The sequence below is a fragment of the Ochotona curzoniae genome, unplaced genomic scaffold (genome assembly GCF_017591425.1).
Source record: "Ochotona curzoniae isolate NIBS_2020 unplaced genomic scaffold, NIBS_Ocur_1.0 patch106, whole genome shotgun sequence".
Classification (NCBI taxonomy): Eukaryota; Metazoa; Chordata; class Mammalia; order Lagomorpha; family Ochotonidae; genus Ochotona; species Ochotona curzoniae.
In genome coordinates, this window is record NW_024466647.1 from 472,983 (window position 1) to 489,381 (window position 16,399).

Here is a 16,399-nt window from a genome sequence, read left to right on the forward strand (position 1 = left end):
ACCCAGGTCATTCCTGGCTCCCAGCTTTGTCTCAACACAGTTCTGTTGTAGAAATTTGAGGGATGAAACACCACAACAGAATTTTCTCTTAAATAACTTTCAAAACTTAAAAAAAAAGAGAGAAATCACATAAAATATTTATTTATTTATTTTTATCGGATTTACAAAGAGAAGAAGACACAGAGAGAAAGAGTTTCCATTATCTGCTGGTTTACTCCCCAACTGGCTGCAATGGCCAGAGCTGAGCTGATCCAAAGCCAAGAGCCTCCTCCAGGTCTCTCATGTGGGTACAGGGTCCCAAAGGTTTGGGCCGTGCTTGACTGCTTTTCCAGGCCAAGGTAAGGAACTGGATGGGAAGTGGGGCTGCTGGGACACAAACCAGTGCCCATATGGGATCCTGATGCATGCAAGGCAAGGATTTAGCTACTAGGTTACTGCACTGGATCTGAGGAATTACATTCTACTAACCTTTTACTTGAACAATTCAGGCTCCTATTTAAGGAAGTTCACTGAAATTATTATTTGGTTGTGGTCTGTACAAGCGGTACACCTGTCTTCCAGATTTGGCCATTTGATGATAAGAATGAATGAAGTTGAGTTGTGGCAGAACCTTTGCTGTCTGGAATGTGCACAATCCTGGCACTCCACTATCTGTGCAGGTCAGCTGCTTGCCCTGCACAGGAAGAAGGTGGAGCTGGATGGCAGTGGACCTGGGTCCTATTCAGTAATGTTCAGAGCCAGGGTCATGTCCAGTCCACTTAACTAACTGTGGGTGACCTAAGTTCCTGGTACATGCGATCTAGATTTGCCAAGGAATCCAAATGAAGAAGAGAATCAGACATGTAGGGGCGTGCTAATGAGAACCAACACATACTAAGTGCCCCATGTACTGGGCACCTTTTACTTAAGCAAGATTGCAATATTCTGTATAAAGTAAGAAAGAGCTTTTAAAGATCTGGCAGTTTCTGAAAAGCTAGGGAAAAAGAGCAACTATAGCAGCCTGTGTCATGCCAAGTGTCAAAGAACATCAGAGCTGGAATGTCAAACACAGAGAGTGAGGCCAAGCAGAGTGGTGAGGTACAGCGCTGTCAGGTGTTGGATGACAACAGACAGACCTAGAGTCAAGCTCAGCTCTGCCCGTTCACCAGCTGTATGCCTAGGCGGGGACTCTAACTGCTGGTATCCATAGTTTCCTCCTCTTGAGAGCAGAAGCAGAAGCCGAAGTCTGTCTTGTGGGGTGGTTCTGAGAACAGGAGTAATACAGAGTCCAGCATGAGCCTGGCACAGGGTAGTGCCCAGCTTTTAATATAAGCCCAAAGAGTCCTCAAGTTTGCAAGAATCTCATTTCAGAGGTCAAGGTGCTTTGGGGCTCTCAGATTCCAATTATGTTGGATGTGGATGCATCACCTGAACCCCAAACACAGATAGTCATTTGTCTAGAGTAATATGGCTAGTTATTGACCAAACAGGATCTTAACTTAAGACATCATCTGCCCTTAGCCACCAGGGTGATGCCAACTGAGTCCCATGCAAACCCTTTGAGCTGTTTCGCTGAGAAGCTGAACCTGTTACTCTGCTTCCGATTGCTTTCTCCTCGTAGAAGAGCTCACTTTCCAGCCCTAACTCCCATGTCACTTCCGACACATGTCCACTTGTTTCCTTGCATGTGTGAGTCTGTTAGGGCTGCTGTAACAAAACACCATGGACTGCGTGGCTTACGCAACAGTTTCTCAAAATTCCAGGGGCTGGAAAGTCCAAGTTCAAGATACCAGTAGCAAAACAGGTTCTTTTCTAGGGTCTCTGCTGTTGCTTCCGGGTGGCTGCCACTTTGCTCACTGCTCACAGGGCCTCCTCTGCCATTGCATGCAGAGGAAGCAAACTTTCTGATGTCCCTTTTTAGAGTGACAGTAATCCTATCAGACAGTGCCCTTACAACCTCATTAGCCTTAATTATTTCCTCATAGGCCCTGTCGGCATGCTAAGGTTTGGGGCTCCAACACAGAAATTTTGACAGAGACAGATCCAGTACAGGACATCCTCTGTGTGGCCCGCCATTCCTCATAAGCCCATTCCATTCAGGATGATTCCATACAGGAGTTTCATGAACTATATGAGGAGGTTGTGAACTATCAAGTGTCTGAATGAGATGTCACTGATTGCTCTTTTACAACTCCTCTAGGAAATCCACTAAGGTAAGATAAAAAATTGATGCAGAAGGCCTGGTAAAATGACCTGGTGGCTAAAACCTTGCCTTTCATGTGCCAGGATTCCACTTGGAATCCAGGGTTCCATTTGGAATCTAGTGGCTGGTCTACTGCCCATCTAGCTCCCTGCTCGTGGCCTGGGAAAGTAGTCAAGGACAGTCCAAAGCCTTGGGATGTGCCACCCGCGTGGGAGACCCAGAGGAAGATCCTGGCTTGTGGCCTCAGATGGGCTCAGCTCTGGCCGTTGTGACCACTTGGGGAGTGAATTAACAGAAGGAACATCTTCCTCTCTGTCTCTCCTCTCTATATATCTGACTTTCCAATATAAATAAGTATTTTTTTTTAGATGTGGTAGAAGTCCAAGTGCAGATAACCCAGTGTTGCTAATAGTAAGAATGAGGGTGGAAGAGTTAAACTGAGAAAGCCAAGCAGAATCATTCAGAAAGAGAGCTCGAACAGGAGTTTCCCTGAAGATCTGTTGTGCATTTCAATGATGAACAGAAACACTGGGACTTTGACATTTATTCTGATATTTCCAAGGAGAACTGTGTAAAGTAACATATTTGTGAGAAAAATTGTTTCTTTGAAAGCAACCTGACCAAGTGTGTAGTGAAATATCTCAGCTGGAAGCACCCCCAGGTGCCCAGGGTGTCACTGGCAGGTGGATCTGCTAGGCCTCAGGAGTCTAACCTCTCAGAAGCTGCCCCAGTCACACATGCCTAGGTTGCCAGCTCCTTTGTGAGAAGAATACCTGTGTACCCCAAAAGTGATAGGCCCACTCTCTTTACTAGACATGGCTCTGAGTAGCTTTTGGCTATGTCCCAAAGCCGGACTGAGTCCAAATTTCAAAGTAATGCATGACAGATTCAGGCCATGGCAGGACACAAACAGTTTAGAATAGGGAGGAGAAAGTAAAGATCTCCCTCTTATCCTTTTCTTATTCCCCTTCCCATGAATGAAGATCAGGAGGTTTGTTCTAGAATTTAAAATAGGATTTTATTTACAGATAGATGGCTAGGGAATTTAAAAAAAAAGATTTACTCATTTATTTGTTTTAAAGTCATAGTAACAGTGAAAGGAAATACATGCATACACATGGAAAGAGAGAAAGAGAGAAAATGAGAAAGAGAGAGAGAGAGAGAGAGAGAGTTCTTCATTGATGGGTTCACTCCCCAGATGGCTGCCACAGCCAAGCCTGCGTTGGTTGAAGCTAGGTGCCTCGTGCCTGTCTTGTGACTCTTAAGTATTACAGTACTCAGATGTGCAGAAAGATGGGAATAAAGACCAGGGATGATGCAGTCCATTTATCTACCTTGGATTAGGATGTGTGACCATAAAGTGGATGTTTTTTTATTTTTTTTTAGTAAGAAAATAAGATTTAGTCCATGGGCTGAATTCTTGAAATAAGAGTGCTAATCTAGTTTCTAGGACTTACATATCAAGAATTTTATGGAAGGTATATGCCAGGGATAACTCATGTGACATTATATCATATTAGTGTGACGATCCTAAAGTATTACTGTGCTTGCCTGGGATAACCCTAACTAAGGGGAGGGAAGTGAAAGAAGCCATGCCTCTCACCTTCAGCCTGGAAGGAACAGAGTGAGGACTTGAGCACCTGTCCCTTGGAGGCCGAGATGCAGAAACACAGAAATAGGAATGAGATACATCTGTCTCGTCTCCAAACCGAGCCGAGGACATCTGTAGCTCCTGCCGCCATCTCACTCTAGTACAAGGGAAAAACATGCAAAAATAGAAGTTATCCACACAACTCTTAGCATTGAGGCAGAGCTGAACACAGCAGTCAGCAGCAGCAGCAGTGTCGAATGGGACATGGCTGCCTACAGAGCAGCCTCTCTCAGGACACAGGCCAGGAAACCAACCACGTCTCCTCCGCCCACATGAGCCCTGACTCCTTAATAAGGGATTGCGAGAAGGCGAGCGGTGAGAAAGTTACGGACAGACCGAGAGCCAATAATACACTCCTGCCAGAGAAGTGAAGGAGCCCAGCTGTTAGAGGAAAATGCCGCCCTGGGAGCCGCCCCCTTGCCATGGAATTAGCTCTTCTCTATTACACTGAACTAGAGACTGAACAGTTGTGTGCGGTACAGGCAAGACTTTTTATAATGAGGGCTAGAAGAGAGGATAAAGATAGGACAAAAAATGAGGGAGATTCTGTTCCAGAAAATAACTACCCTGGTCCCCATCAGCGTTGTCTCTGCTGTACTTGGGGGCTGGCTGCCAGAAGCCCACCGTGTAGACCCCCAGAGCACTTCCGGATCAGGCTCTAGTTGTAAGGAGACCTGCTCACTGGGACAGTCCCAGATGGAGCTTTGTGGTTGCTGCTTGACCTTACTTGTATTTTTCGTTTTTTTTTCCTTTTAAAGATTTATTTTATTTTTTATTGGAAAGTCAGATTTACAGTGAGGAAAGACAGAAAGTTTTTCCACCTGCTGGTTCACTCCCCAAGTGGCCCAACAGCTGGAGATGAGCCAATCTAAACGCAGGAGCCAGGAGCTTCTTCTGGGTCTCCCATGGAGATGCAGGGTCCCAAGGCTTTGGGCTGTCCTCGACTGCTTTCCCAGGCCACAAACAGGGAGCTGGATAGGAAGTGGACATGAACCGGTACCCATATGGGATCCTGGCATGTGCAAGGCTAGGTCTTTAGCCGCTAGGCTATGCACCAGGCCCATATTTTTCTAAGTTGAGGAGAAAGTATCATACAATTCACTCCTTAAGAAAGTATGCTTTAGGAGCTAGTGTTGTAGTCTACCAAGTTAAGCTGCAGTTTGTGTCACTGGCATTGTATCTTGGGTGCTGGGTTCAAGGCCTGGACGCTCTGCTACAGATCTAACTCCTTGCTAACACAGCTGGAAAAGCAGTGGAAGCTGGCCCAAGTACTTGGGCCTCTGCCACCCATGTAGGAGACCTGGATGAAGCTTCTGGCTTCTGTCAGGTCCAGCCCCAGTGACTGCAGCCATCTATGGAGTGAAGCAGCAGGTGGTAGATCTGCCTCTTTGTAACTCTTTTCAAATCAATTATTAAATCTTCTAAAAAGGTATCCACTTTATTGAGTTTTAGTATATCTGCAACAAGGTTGTTTGGCCATCACCCCCAATTCCAGAACATGTCATTGCCCTCCAAAATAAATGGGTTTCTCCCACTCCAGCAGCCATTTGTTTACCTCGTCTCTGTGAACAGTGGATCGTTCATGTACATGAGTTCCACACTACGTGGATATTCAGGCTGGCTTCTTTCTCCTGGTATGCTGTTAAGGTCTAGCCATTCCACGCCACAATCAGTACTTTACTCCTTGAAATAGCAATTATTTAATAATTCCAGTGGCATCTATTATATCACATTGTACAACTGCCTTTGCCTGGTGTCAGAGCATTGTGCTAAAGCGTACATCACCATTGTCTCCCTGGAGCTTTTAGCAAATCCATGAGCTTTGTCAGTGGAATGCCAACTCTGCAGATTTTATGTAAGTGGAATCATATGTGTGATCTTTTGTGTGTGGACTCTTTCATCTTATTTTTCAAAATTTTTAAATTTTTAAAATATTTTGCTTCTTTCATATTATTATAATGTTTGGCGGTTCATCCATATTCCAGCAAGGATTGGTATTCTTTTTTCATGGCTGAATCGTATTTCATTGTGTCAAACTATTCGTTCAGCTGCTGATAAACAATGGTTGTTTTCCGCTTTGGGTGGAAGTAAGCATTTTCAAATGACTTTTCATGTGGAAACATGTTTTTATTTCTCTTAGCTATTTACCTGGAAGTAGAATTTTTGGATTATATGGTAACTCACTATTTAACTTTTGGGGCACTTTTGGTTGTTTTCCAAAGTGGCTACCCCACAGTACATTATTACCATCAGTCTATAAGAGATCTAATTTCCCTACATCCACAACACTTGCCAATAGCTAGCTTTGATTACAGCTACCCTAGTGGGTGTGAAATGGTTTCATTGTATGTTGTTAATTTTTCTGTTTGTTTTAAAGTCAGGCCATCTCTGTACATAGTTTTAAGAAACAAGTGTAAATGCTCCATTCCTTTCTACTCACATTTCCATGAGGCAAATACTTTAAATTCTTAGTGGCTTTCTCTGGCATTTATCTGGTATTTCTGGTAACATGCTTATACTGCTATTTTAGAATCAGTTTTAGATATTATCTCTTGACTTCCAACTATGGAAGATGAACATTTAGTTCTCTTGTCTGCTCCCTCATGCATCCAAATACACACTCATTTTATCCTCCTATCGTCACAATATGATTATAACTCCATTTTGATCAAATCAGTAATTAGCATTTGCATTGTTATGACTATGCATTTATAGCCTCATGATGTGCAAAGATTATATTTACTCAATCATCCTCTCCCCCTTTGATTCCAGATGGCCTAAAGAGAAAAATTTGCTTCATTTTTTTTCAATTTCTGTGGTTTTCTTTTTTCTTTTTTTTTTTAAAGTGTGTTTCTTTCTTCTTCTTCTTTTTTTCCCCCTAAACTTTAAAAGGCAGATGCACAGACAGAGAGACAGAAAGAGATCTTCCATCCACTGGTTCATTTTCCAAATGACCACTGAAGTTAGGGCTGGGCCAGGCCAAAGCCAGGAGCTAGGAACTCCATCCGTGTCTCTTACATGGGTGCCAGGGCCCAGTGACCTGGGTCATCCAGCCCTGCTTTCCCAGGAAAATCAGCAGGGAGATAGATCTGAGGTGGAGCAGTGGAGACTCAAGCTGGCATTCATGTGAAATACAGGTGTTGCAGGAGACAGTTAACCCAAGGTATACAACATCAGTCCCCTGCTGTTTTCCATATAGCAATTACTAAATTCATCTTTGAATTTTGAAAAAAAAATTTGTTACCCTCTAGAAAATTCCAAATATACTAGATATTCCATATTTCAAATATATTGGATTTTCTCTCATTTGGCACGTAAGCAGATCTCAGTATATGTTGAATGAATGAATGAAAATATCTAACCACAGAACCAAAAATCTAGAGTCCCAAGGAACCTTAGAGATTACTTCCTGTTTCAACCTTTCCCACTTCATAGCCTAAATGTAATGAGTTCATTTTGTTTATTATTTATTAAAAATATTTTTAAGGAGCCAGCACAGGGGTATAGTGGGTTGGCCTGCAGTCTTCAATATACCATATGGGCCTACCAGTTGGATTCCCAGATGCTCTACTTCCAATCCAGCTCCTTGCTAATGTCCCTGGATGTCAGTGGAAGATGGTCCAAGTGCTTAGCCCTTACACCAATGTGAGGACCTGGACTGAGCTCTTGGCTACTGGCTTTGGCCTGGCCAACTCTGGCTATTGTGGCCATTTGGGGAGTGAACCAGTGGATGGACATTCCTCCTCTCTGACTGTAACTTGGCTTTTCAAATAAAGCAAATCTTTTTTTTTTTTTTTTAAAGATTTATTTTTATTATTTTGTTATTGGAAAGGTGGATATACAGAGAGGAGAGACAGAGAGGAAGATCTTCCATCTGATGATTCACTCCCCAAGTGAGCGCAACGGGTCGATACTATGCCGATCCGAAGCCAGGAGCCTCTTCGGGTCTCTTTGGGCTGTCCTCAACTGCTTTCCCAGGCCACAAGCAGGGAGCTGGAAGGGAAGCAGGGCTGCCGGGATTAGAACCGGCGCCCATATGGGATCCCGGGCTTGCAAGGCGAGGACCTTTAACCACTTGCGCCACCGCGCCGGGCCCTAAAGCAAATCTTTTTTAAAAAAGATTTATTTGTTTTTATTGGAAAGGGAGATACACAGAGAGGAGGAGATATAGAGAGGATGATCTTCCATCTGCTGATTCACTCCCCAAGTCACCACAATGGCCAGAGTTGATCCCATCCAAAGCCAGAGGCCAGGAGCTCTTCTGGGTCTCTCCCACACGGGTGCAGGGTCCTAAGTCTTGGGACATCTTTGATTGCTTTCCCCAGCCACAGGAAGGGAGCAGGATGGGAAGTGGGGCCTACCAGGATATGAACCGGCACCCATATGGGACCCTGGCACATGCAAGGCAAGGGCTGTAGCCACTAGGCTATCACACTGGATGCAAAACAGATCTTTTTAAAAATTAAAAAAATATATATTTAAAATTTTTTGTTTCATTTTAAAGGGAGAGACACAGAGAGAAAGAGACTTTGCACCTACTGAGCCAATCCCTAATGACCAATTAAAAGTCAGGGCTGGGCCAGGCTGAACCGAGGAGCTTGGATGTCCATCTGGATGTCCCACTTGGCAGACTCCAGTACTTGGGCCATCAGCTGCTTCCCAGGTGCACATTATGAGGAAGCTGGAATAGGACAGGGAACTGGGCCTTGAACCCAGGCCCTCTGCTATGGGACATGGCCATCTTAAACATTGTAATGGCTGCTCCTAAGGCATTTTGGAAGTGAGAAGTTGCCTGACCAAAGTGACAGCAGGTTTTCCGGAGCAAGGACTGGAATTCCAACCTGCTCAGTCTCAAACGCCTCTTCTCTGTTGGGGTACTTCTACAATATCCCTTGTCCTGAATGGTGTGTGGACTTCATCCTTTCAATATCTTCAGTTTTCTTAAGCTCAATACTCAATTGCAAGTCTTAAGAATTCATGTGGAAGGGCACAAAACAGTATCTTTACAAAATGCAGAAATCGGGCCCAGTGCAGTGGCACAGTGGTTAAGGTCCTCGCCTTGCACATCCCGGGATCCCATATGGGCGCCAGTTCTATCCCGGCAGCCCTGCTTCCCTTCCAGCTCCCTGCCTGTGGCCCGGGAAAGCAGTCGAGGACGGCCCAAAGCTTTGGGAACCTGCACCCATGTAGGAGACCTGGAAGAGGCTCCTGGCTTCAGACTGGCATAGCATCGGCTGTTGCGCTCACTTGGGGAGTGAATCATCGGACAGAAGATCTTCCTCTCTGTCTCTCCTCTCTATATATCCGCCTTTCCAATAAAAAAATAATACAAATAAATCTTTAAAAAAATAAAAGAAAAAATGCAGAAATCACCTTTTAGTCAGGATCTAAGAATTCATCCTTTACCATGAAGTTTCTCTGAGAATCAGGCTACTAATTCCACTGTCCTTATTTCCAAAGCTGTGTGCAACCTCACCTAGGCCAAGGCCCAAGCAGTGCGTTTGCTCAGGGCTTCTGTGGAGGACATGCATTGCTTTGTCTGATCAACATCCACTTTGTCATCTTCTGGTTCTTATTTGACATCCAGTGATGGGGACGTGCATTGCCAGGGACTGCTCCATGGAGAGCAGAGCTGGCAGGGAGAGCCCAGTGAGCAGGCCTCAAGGACATGGTTTAATGTCTGCATCTGCTACACCTCACTTCCCAGTTAGGTGCACTGTATACATCCCTGCCCTGTGAAGGCCCCTCTGGTTCTTACAACCAAAAGAACTGGTAACTGACTCGGGCCTGGAAGTGAGAGGTTGAACTCCTTCTGTGTGCCCATTCAAGTCTTGCAGGTTCGCTCGCAGACTCTGCAGGCTCCTGTTAGCCAGGGAATATCTTATGTCACTTCAGGATTTGGAACAGTTTTAGTCTAATAAGGAATTTCTTTAATTTGAGGCTCCTGTGTTTATTGACAAAATAAAACAGAACTTAGAAGTAACAAAAACCGGACTCCAGCTAGCATGTTTTCTAATATAAGCAAGACACATCACACCTTGAAAGCTGTTACCAGGATGTTAATTTCATGCTGTGGAAGCATTTCTTGCATTTATGTATTTTTCACAGCATATCTGTATCCATCAGATCCCTTCAGGCTTACTTCTCAACATCAAAACAAACCAAAACATTTTTATAAACAATAAATCAATTTCAAAAATATATAAAAATCCTAAAATTTGTGTTCTTCCTCAACTAGTTTCCTGTCCCTGAAGCTTACTTAGTTTTCCAGTGTTCTTCTAACAAGAAGACAACCATTTGCATTCCCCTAGCTGCAGGGGGGATCAGGAACCTTTTATCAAGCTGGTTTCTCTTTTCATTCTGACTGGAGTCGTTAGCTGTGACTGGTCCACTTCACACATCTATCCTTCCAAGAGGTCCTCAGCATAGAACATCCGTGTGGAGCTTGCACGCCTCACTGTGAGCCCCTAACCCTAGTTTCTTACAGGCAGAGTGACCCTGCGCAGGTTCCTTCATTGGCCACATAAGGCCAGTGACAGTGCCTGCCCCATGTAACTGCTGAGGAATTACATGCAGTAAGTGTTAGCACTAGTATCAGCTGGCTGAAAGAATGACCTCTGTTAACTAGAGCTTCCAGGGAGACTTGCTTACTGTCCAGACTGCAAGCCCGGGAGGGCAGGCACGTCCCCTTGTTCAGCACCTAGTCCACGACAGATGTGTCATGTGTTCAAAAGGAGTTATTCAGTTATATAGAGAATACAGCTGTAATTTTGCTGAGAATATGATTTTTGTTATGGATGAGGAAACATAGGCCTAGAGAGGCTGAGTGGCTTGTGTAGATTCTCACCATGAGTTACAGAGGATTAAGATACAATTCTCCTGCCTGGTTGTGTTGCTCATCTACTATAATGCTTCCTAAGCCCTTAGTTCATTACCAGAATTTCAGGTGTAGCAATTTGGTTACCAAAAAATAAGGATTCTTAAACTTTAAAACCTACCGTGGTATCGACAGCCTTGACGTGCTCGGTGGGAATGTGCTTTGGGACGGGCTCCGTCTGCGACAGCATCACACATCCCTTAGCCCCTAGGGTGATGACTACCACCTGGCAGCCCCGCTCCAGGAGTATGGAGGCGGCCTTGCCGGCATCTGCAGGGCTGCCCACTGGAAGGCCAGTTAGAATTTCAGCCTGGAATACACAAAAGTGAAAAAGTAACCCAAATCTACAAGTCACATTTGTTTTTATAGAAATTTTTTTTTTTTTCCTTTGTGGGGGAAGGGAGAAAGGGTAACAAGTATAATGGGATCCTTGATGGACACCATAGATACTGGTATGAAAAAATGAGTAAAAAAATAAGTAGAATAACAAAGATATCCAGAAAGAGCATCTCAGAGGCTGGTGGTGTGGCACACAGACTATGCTGCACCTGTGATGCTGGCATCACACTGAAGGCAACCAGCTGGAATTTTGGCTGCACCATTTCTGATCCAGCTCCTTGTTCAAGCCCGCGGGAAGGCAACCCAGTACTGGGTCATATATTTCATGTGGGAGACAAAGATGGAGTTGCAGGCTCATGACTTTGGCTGGGCCTAGTCCTCATCATTGAGCTCATTTGGAGAGTGAACCAGCAGATGGAAGTTTCTCTCTCTCTGTATATATACCTTTAAAATAAGCAAAACAGTTTTTAAAGATTTATTTTTTTATTTTTTTTTTTATTGGAAAGGCGGATATACAGAGAGGAGAGACAGAGAGGAAGATCTTCCGTCCGATGATTCACTCCCCAAGTGAGCACAACGGCCGATGCTATGCCGATCAGAAGCCAGGAGTCTCTTCCGGGTCTCCCACGAGGGTGCAGGTTCCCAAAGCTCTGGGCCATCCTTGACTGCTTTCCCAGGCCACAGGCAGGGAGCTGGAAGGGAAGCGGGGCTGCCGGGACAGAACCGGCACCCATATGGGATCCCGGGCGTGCAAGGTGAGGACCTTAACCACTTGCGCCACTGCGCCGGGCCCGCAAAACAGTTTTTAAAACTAGGAGGGATTTGATAATGGTCTGGATATTAGTATGGAATTATCCATTTTTTGGGGATAATTTTCTTAGGTGTGGTTCTTTTTATAAAATACATGCTGATGTATTAAGAGGTGAGGGATCAGATCTGTAAGTAACTATTAACAAAAACAAAATATTTACTCCCTTAAAAAAAGATTTATTTTATTTATTTGAAAGAGACAGGGGAGATAGAGAAATTAATCTTCCATCTCTTAGTTCACTCCTCAACTGGCCACATGGTTAGGACTGTGCCAGCCAGAAGCCCTCAGCCTCTTCTGGGTCTCCTACGTGAGAGCAGGACCCAAGGACCTGGGGTATCCTCTGCTGCTCTTCTCAGGTGCAGCAACAGGGATCAGAAGTGGAACAGCCGGGACGGGAACCAGCACCCATAATAAGGTGCTGGTGTTACAGGTGGTAGCTTCATGTGTCACACCAAAATGCCAGTCCCTTTACTTGTTTTTAAATAAAATAAGAATAAATACGTACATGGGAGGACAGAAGCAAATAGGGCAAAATGCTCACTGTTCAAGTGGAAGGTAGGATCACTATTCTTTCAGCTGTCCTGCCTGTATGATGATTTTCATAATAAACAGTTTGGGGTTCAGTGAGAAGTCTGTCAAGGCAGGAAAGGAAGCTGGGGAGGAAGGAAAGGAGAAAGGAAAGGGCCACTGCAATGACTCTGGTGTGAATTAGGCCACCTGTGCGTGCGGCTCTCGCAGGCCTTGCTTGGAGCATGCTGCCCCTCTCTTCGTGCTGGTTGTAACTGTGCATGTTTGCAGACCATATATTTCTGTTGTGTAGCTGTTTCTGCCAGGGAAGTTTGAAGCAGGGTAGGGGAGGCACTCTGGCCAAAAAAGCAATGGCCCGGCAAACAGGACACTTGTGCTACTCAAATTGATGACTCCCCAAATCATTAAACCCTAGAAAATGCGGGGCTGGGAGAGAATCAGTGCCTCTTCACCAGATTATAAAATGCTTTTTGGTAGAAGGGATGAGGGGCTTCAGGCTCCCTAGGACCTCCCTAGAGTCTCTGGGAAAACTATGGTTCTGAAGTAGTTTTTTTTTAAATCACTGAACTCCATGAATTATATGAAATTACTTTTAAAAAGTATATTTGAAGAGACAATCAGTGGGAGAAGAAAGGAAACTCCCATTCCATCAGTTCACTCTCTAAATGCATGTAACAGTTGGGACTGTGTCAGGCCAAAGCCAAGAGCTAGAAACTCAATCCAGGCCTCTGAGATGCTGCTTCCTAGAGTGTATGTCTGCCGGAAGCAGGAACCTGTAGACTCCAACAGGCATCTCACATTGTGACTTGCCCAATGCACTGAATGCCCACCCCTATGTGATAATTAATGACTAAAAAGTATATAACTGGGGCCTGGGGCATAGCCTAGTAGCTAAGGCCCTTGCCTTACATATGCCAGAATCCCATGTGGGTGCTAGTTGTAAACCCAGCAGCCCCACTTCCCATTCAGCTCCCTGCTTGTGGCTTGGGAAAGCAGTCGAGGATGACCCAGAGCCTTGGGACCCTGCACCTGCATGGGAGACCTGGAAGAGGCTCCAGGCTCCTGACTTCAGATTGGCTCAGCTCCAACCATTGTGGCTGCTTGGGGAGTGAACCAGCGGGCGGAAAATCTTTCTGTCTCTACTCTTTTGCATATCTGCCTTTCCAATAAAAAGAAACAAATCTTTTAAGAAAGTGTGTAACCAAATTCTGTCTTCTCCGTTTTATAGCATAACCCTATGCTCTTTCTTCCTGAGAATGCCTCCCTTATGTTTACTCTGAACACGCCCAAAGTCATCCCCCAGTGCCTGCTCATTCTAGACTTCCATTTTCTCTGTTGCATAGGTTCCTGAACTTGACTTTGTGCACAGACCCTTTCTGAGTTGCTTTTACTGTGAGTACACTATCTAAAATAAATTTTGCATTGATCTTTGTTACTGGGACCACTTATGTCTGTTGATTTGAATGGCTCATTTCAGAAACACTGACATGTCTCCTTAACACCTCTTATTAAGTTATTCTTCAATGACAGAATCTTTAAAATAACAGATAATGCTACAAATATCCATGTGCCCACAGTCCATCTTTAATAGGGTTTCATATTTCACTTCAGTTGCTTTAGATACCTTTAAAAAAATTTGTTTAAAGATTTAATTATTTTGTTTTAAAGATTTATATTTCTAATTTTTAAAGCAGTTTTGGAAAGGGAAGAGGCAGGCATAGCATCGGCCTGTTGCGCTCACAGTGAATCATCGGACGGAAGAGATACAATAGATTTTCATTGGAAAGACAGGTTTACAGAGAGGAGAGATACAATAGATTTTCTGTTGTCCCCAAGTGGCCACAACTGTTAGAGCTGAGCCCATCTGAAGACAGGAGCCAGGAGTTTCTTCCAGGTCTCCCAATGGGTGCAGGGTCCCAAGTCCTTGGGCCACCTCGACTGCTTTCCCAGGCTACAAGCAGGGAGCTGGATGGGAAGTGGAGCTGCCAGGATATAATCAGTGCCCATATGGGATTCCGGCGAATGCAAGAAAGCCAACAAGCTACTGCGCTGGGCCTTGTCCATTAAGTTTTTGAGATCAATTTCCTTCAAGATAAGAGTTCATTTACTTAATAAGAATTTACTATGGCCAGAGTGTGCAGGACACAGTGTGGGCTGCAGAGAGGGTGAGAAGGAGGGAGGGCAGGCCGAGTGATCAAAAAAATTATTTACTATGTGCCAAGTTTGTGCATGTACCCTGTAGAAGTGTTATATACTAGTAATAACTGTATTAATATATATGAATTTTAATAGATAATTATCATATGATATTCATATAACATTGTACACAGTTTATAGATTATAGGTATTAATATATTTTATAATATAATATGATTAGTTACTATATTGTCATAGTAATTATAATTATATATTATCATACATACATTATATATATCATACTTTCCATTTTTATATCATGATAATGGCAATATGCACAGATGTTGGTGCCAGAGTGGACCTTCCTGCATTAGCTGATGGAATGGGGTGAGGGCTAGCATTAGGCCCAGCAGTGAATATCCTTGTTTCCTGCGCAGAGTGGCTGTGTGGGTCTCCTGTCTCTGGCTTCTGACTCCAGGCTCTTGTTAACATGAAAGCTAGGAGGCAATGGTGACAGTCCAAGAAACTTAGTTCCTGCCATCCAGGTGGATCTTGACTGAGGCTCTGGCTCCTGGTCTGGACCTTGGCACAGCCTCAGCAATGGCAGGCATTTGAGAAGTAAGCCAAGGGATGGGAGCTGCTCCCTACTTTCTCTCTCTTTCTCTCTCTCACACACACACACAGAAGAACGAGGCAGAAAGAATGTTGTATAACTTAGAAAGACGCAAAGCAAAGTCTTATTAGCCAGCAAGGCTTCTGCCTGCGAGTGTCTCTTGCACGAGGCTGATTTCAGAACCCAGCTGTAAGGCACTGTGAGAAAATCCAGGCCACCAGGAGAGGCTAGTGGTGAGTGTCCTGGCCAACAGTCCCTTTATGCCCCAGGGAACAACCAGCACCCACTACTGCAAGTGTGAATTAAAGAGGCTTCAAATGATCCCAGCCCTTTGTCTTTTTGAGGTTTTCCCAAAGAAGGTCCCAAGCATTATGAAGCAGGGACAATCCATGCTGTGTCCTGTCTGAATTCCTGAAGCACAGAAATGATTAAAATAACGACAAGTCATAATTTTCACGGTCCAGTACATTTGGGTGCAGTCTAGCACACATCAACAGACAAGTACATACACAGGGAAAGTGGCTGGGGATGGACGATAAGACAAGATGCCCTTGCCTTCACAGAATGTGGAATTTAATGGAGAAGACAGAAGAAATGAGTAAGAAATGTGAAGGTAATGAGTGTTTCAGGACAAATAAGTAAACAGCAGGGAAAGCTAAGCCAATGAGGCAGCTGAGGTTAATCTAGCCTCTTGTGAAATGCTCACTGTGTTCCACAAACCCTTGTTCCTAGCACAGGGCCTGGCCATGGTGGCTGTTCAGCAATCCTGGATAACCTATTGTGTCTTGTTAAAACTAGTTTCCTTGTCACTGTCTTTTTGCATCCTCTATGTTTTGAGAGATGAAGTTCTCAAATACATATGTCATGAAGTTCTGGAAGCTTTTATTCAGCCTTTGAACCACATGGAAAATGAACCATTACAGTTCATGAATTATGTTCTCTCTGCATGCTGCATTCGCCAGTGTGGATAACACATCCTATATCCCCTCAATCGGAAAGAGTTTTGATCTAATGATCAAAGACCGTGAAAAGGGAAAATTATTGAAATTTACTTCCTAGAAGATTGAAGACTGACTGGCTCAGTGTTCATACACTGGAGACGCCGTGTGGGACAAGGTGGCCCTTGTGGCCCTCAGGTGGACTGAGGTTGCACGCCTCTTGGGACAGCCCATAGGTCTCCTCCAAGCTGTCAGTGAGGAATGAAGTTGGGCCATCATGGGGTCTGCACAGCAGCAGGTAGCAGATGCTCATTAAAGATGCCA

At 44.4% G+C, this 16,399-nt stretch overlaps 1 protein-coding gene across 1 annotated transcript in view; it reads right to left on the minus strand.

The window, feature by feature from the left end:
• Window positions 1–16,399, minus strand: part of LOC121166282 (ribokinase) — a 91,410-nt gene that overhangs the window by 29,483 nt on the left and 45,528 nt on the right. The window contains exon 7 of the mRNA XM_040995411.1: window positions 10,832–11,020. Coding sequence (XP_040851345.1) covers window positions 10,832–11,020 — 189 coding nt within the window. The remainder of the gene's footprint in view (window positions 1–10,831; window positions 11,021–16,399) is intronic.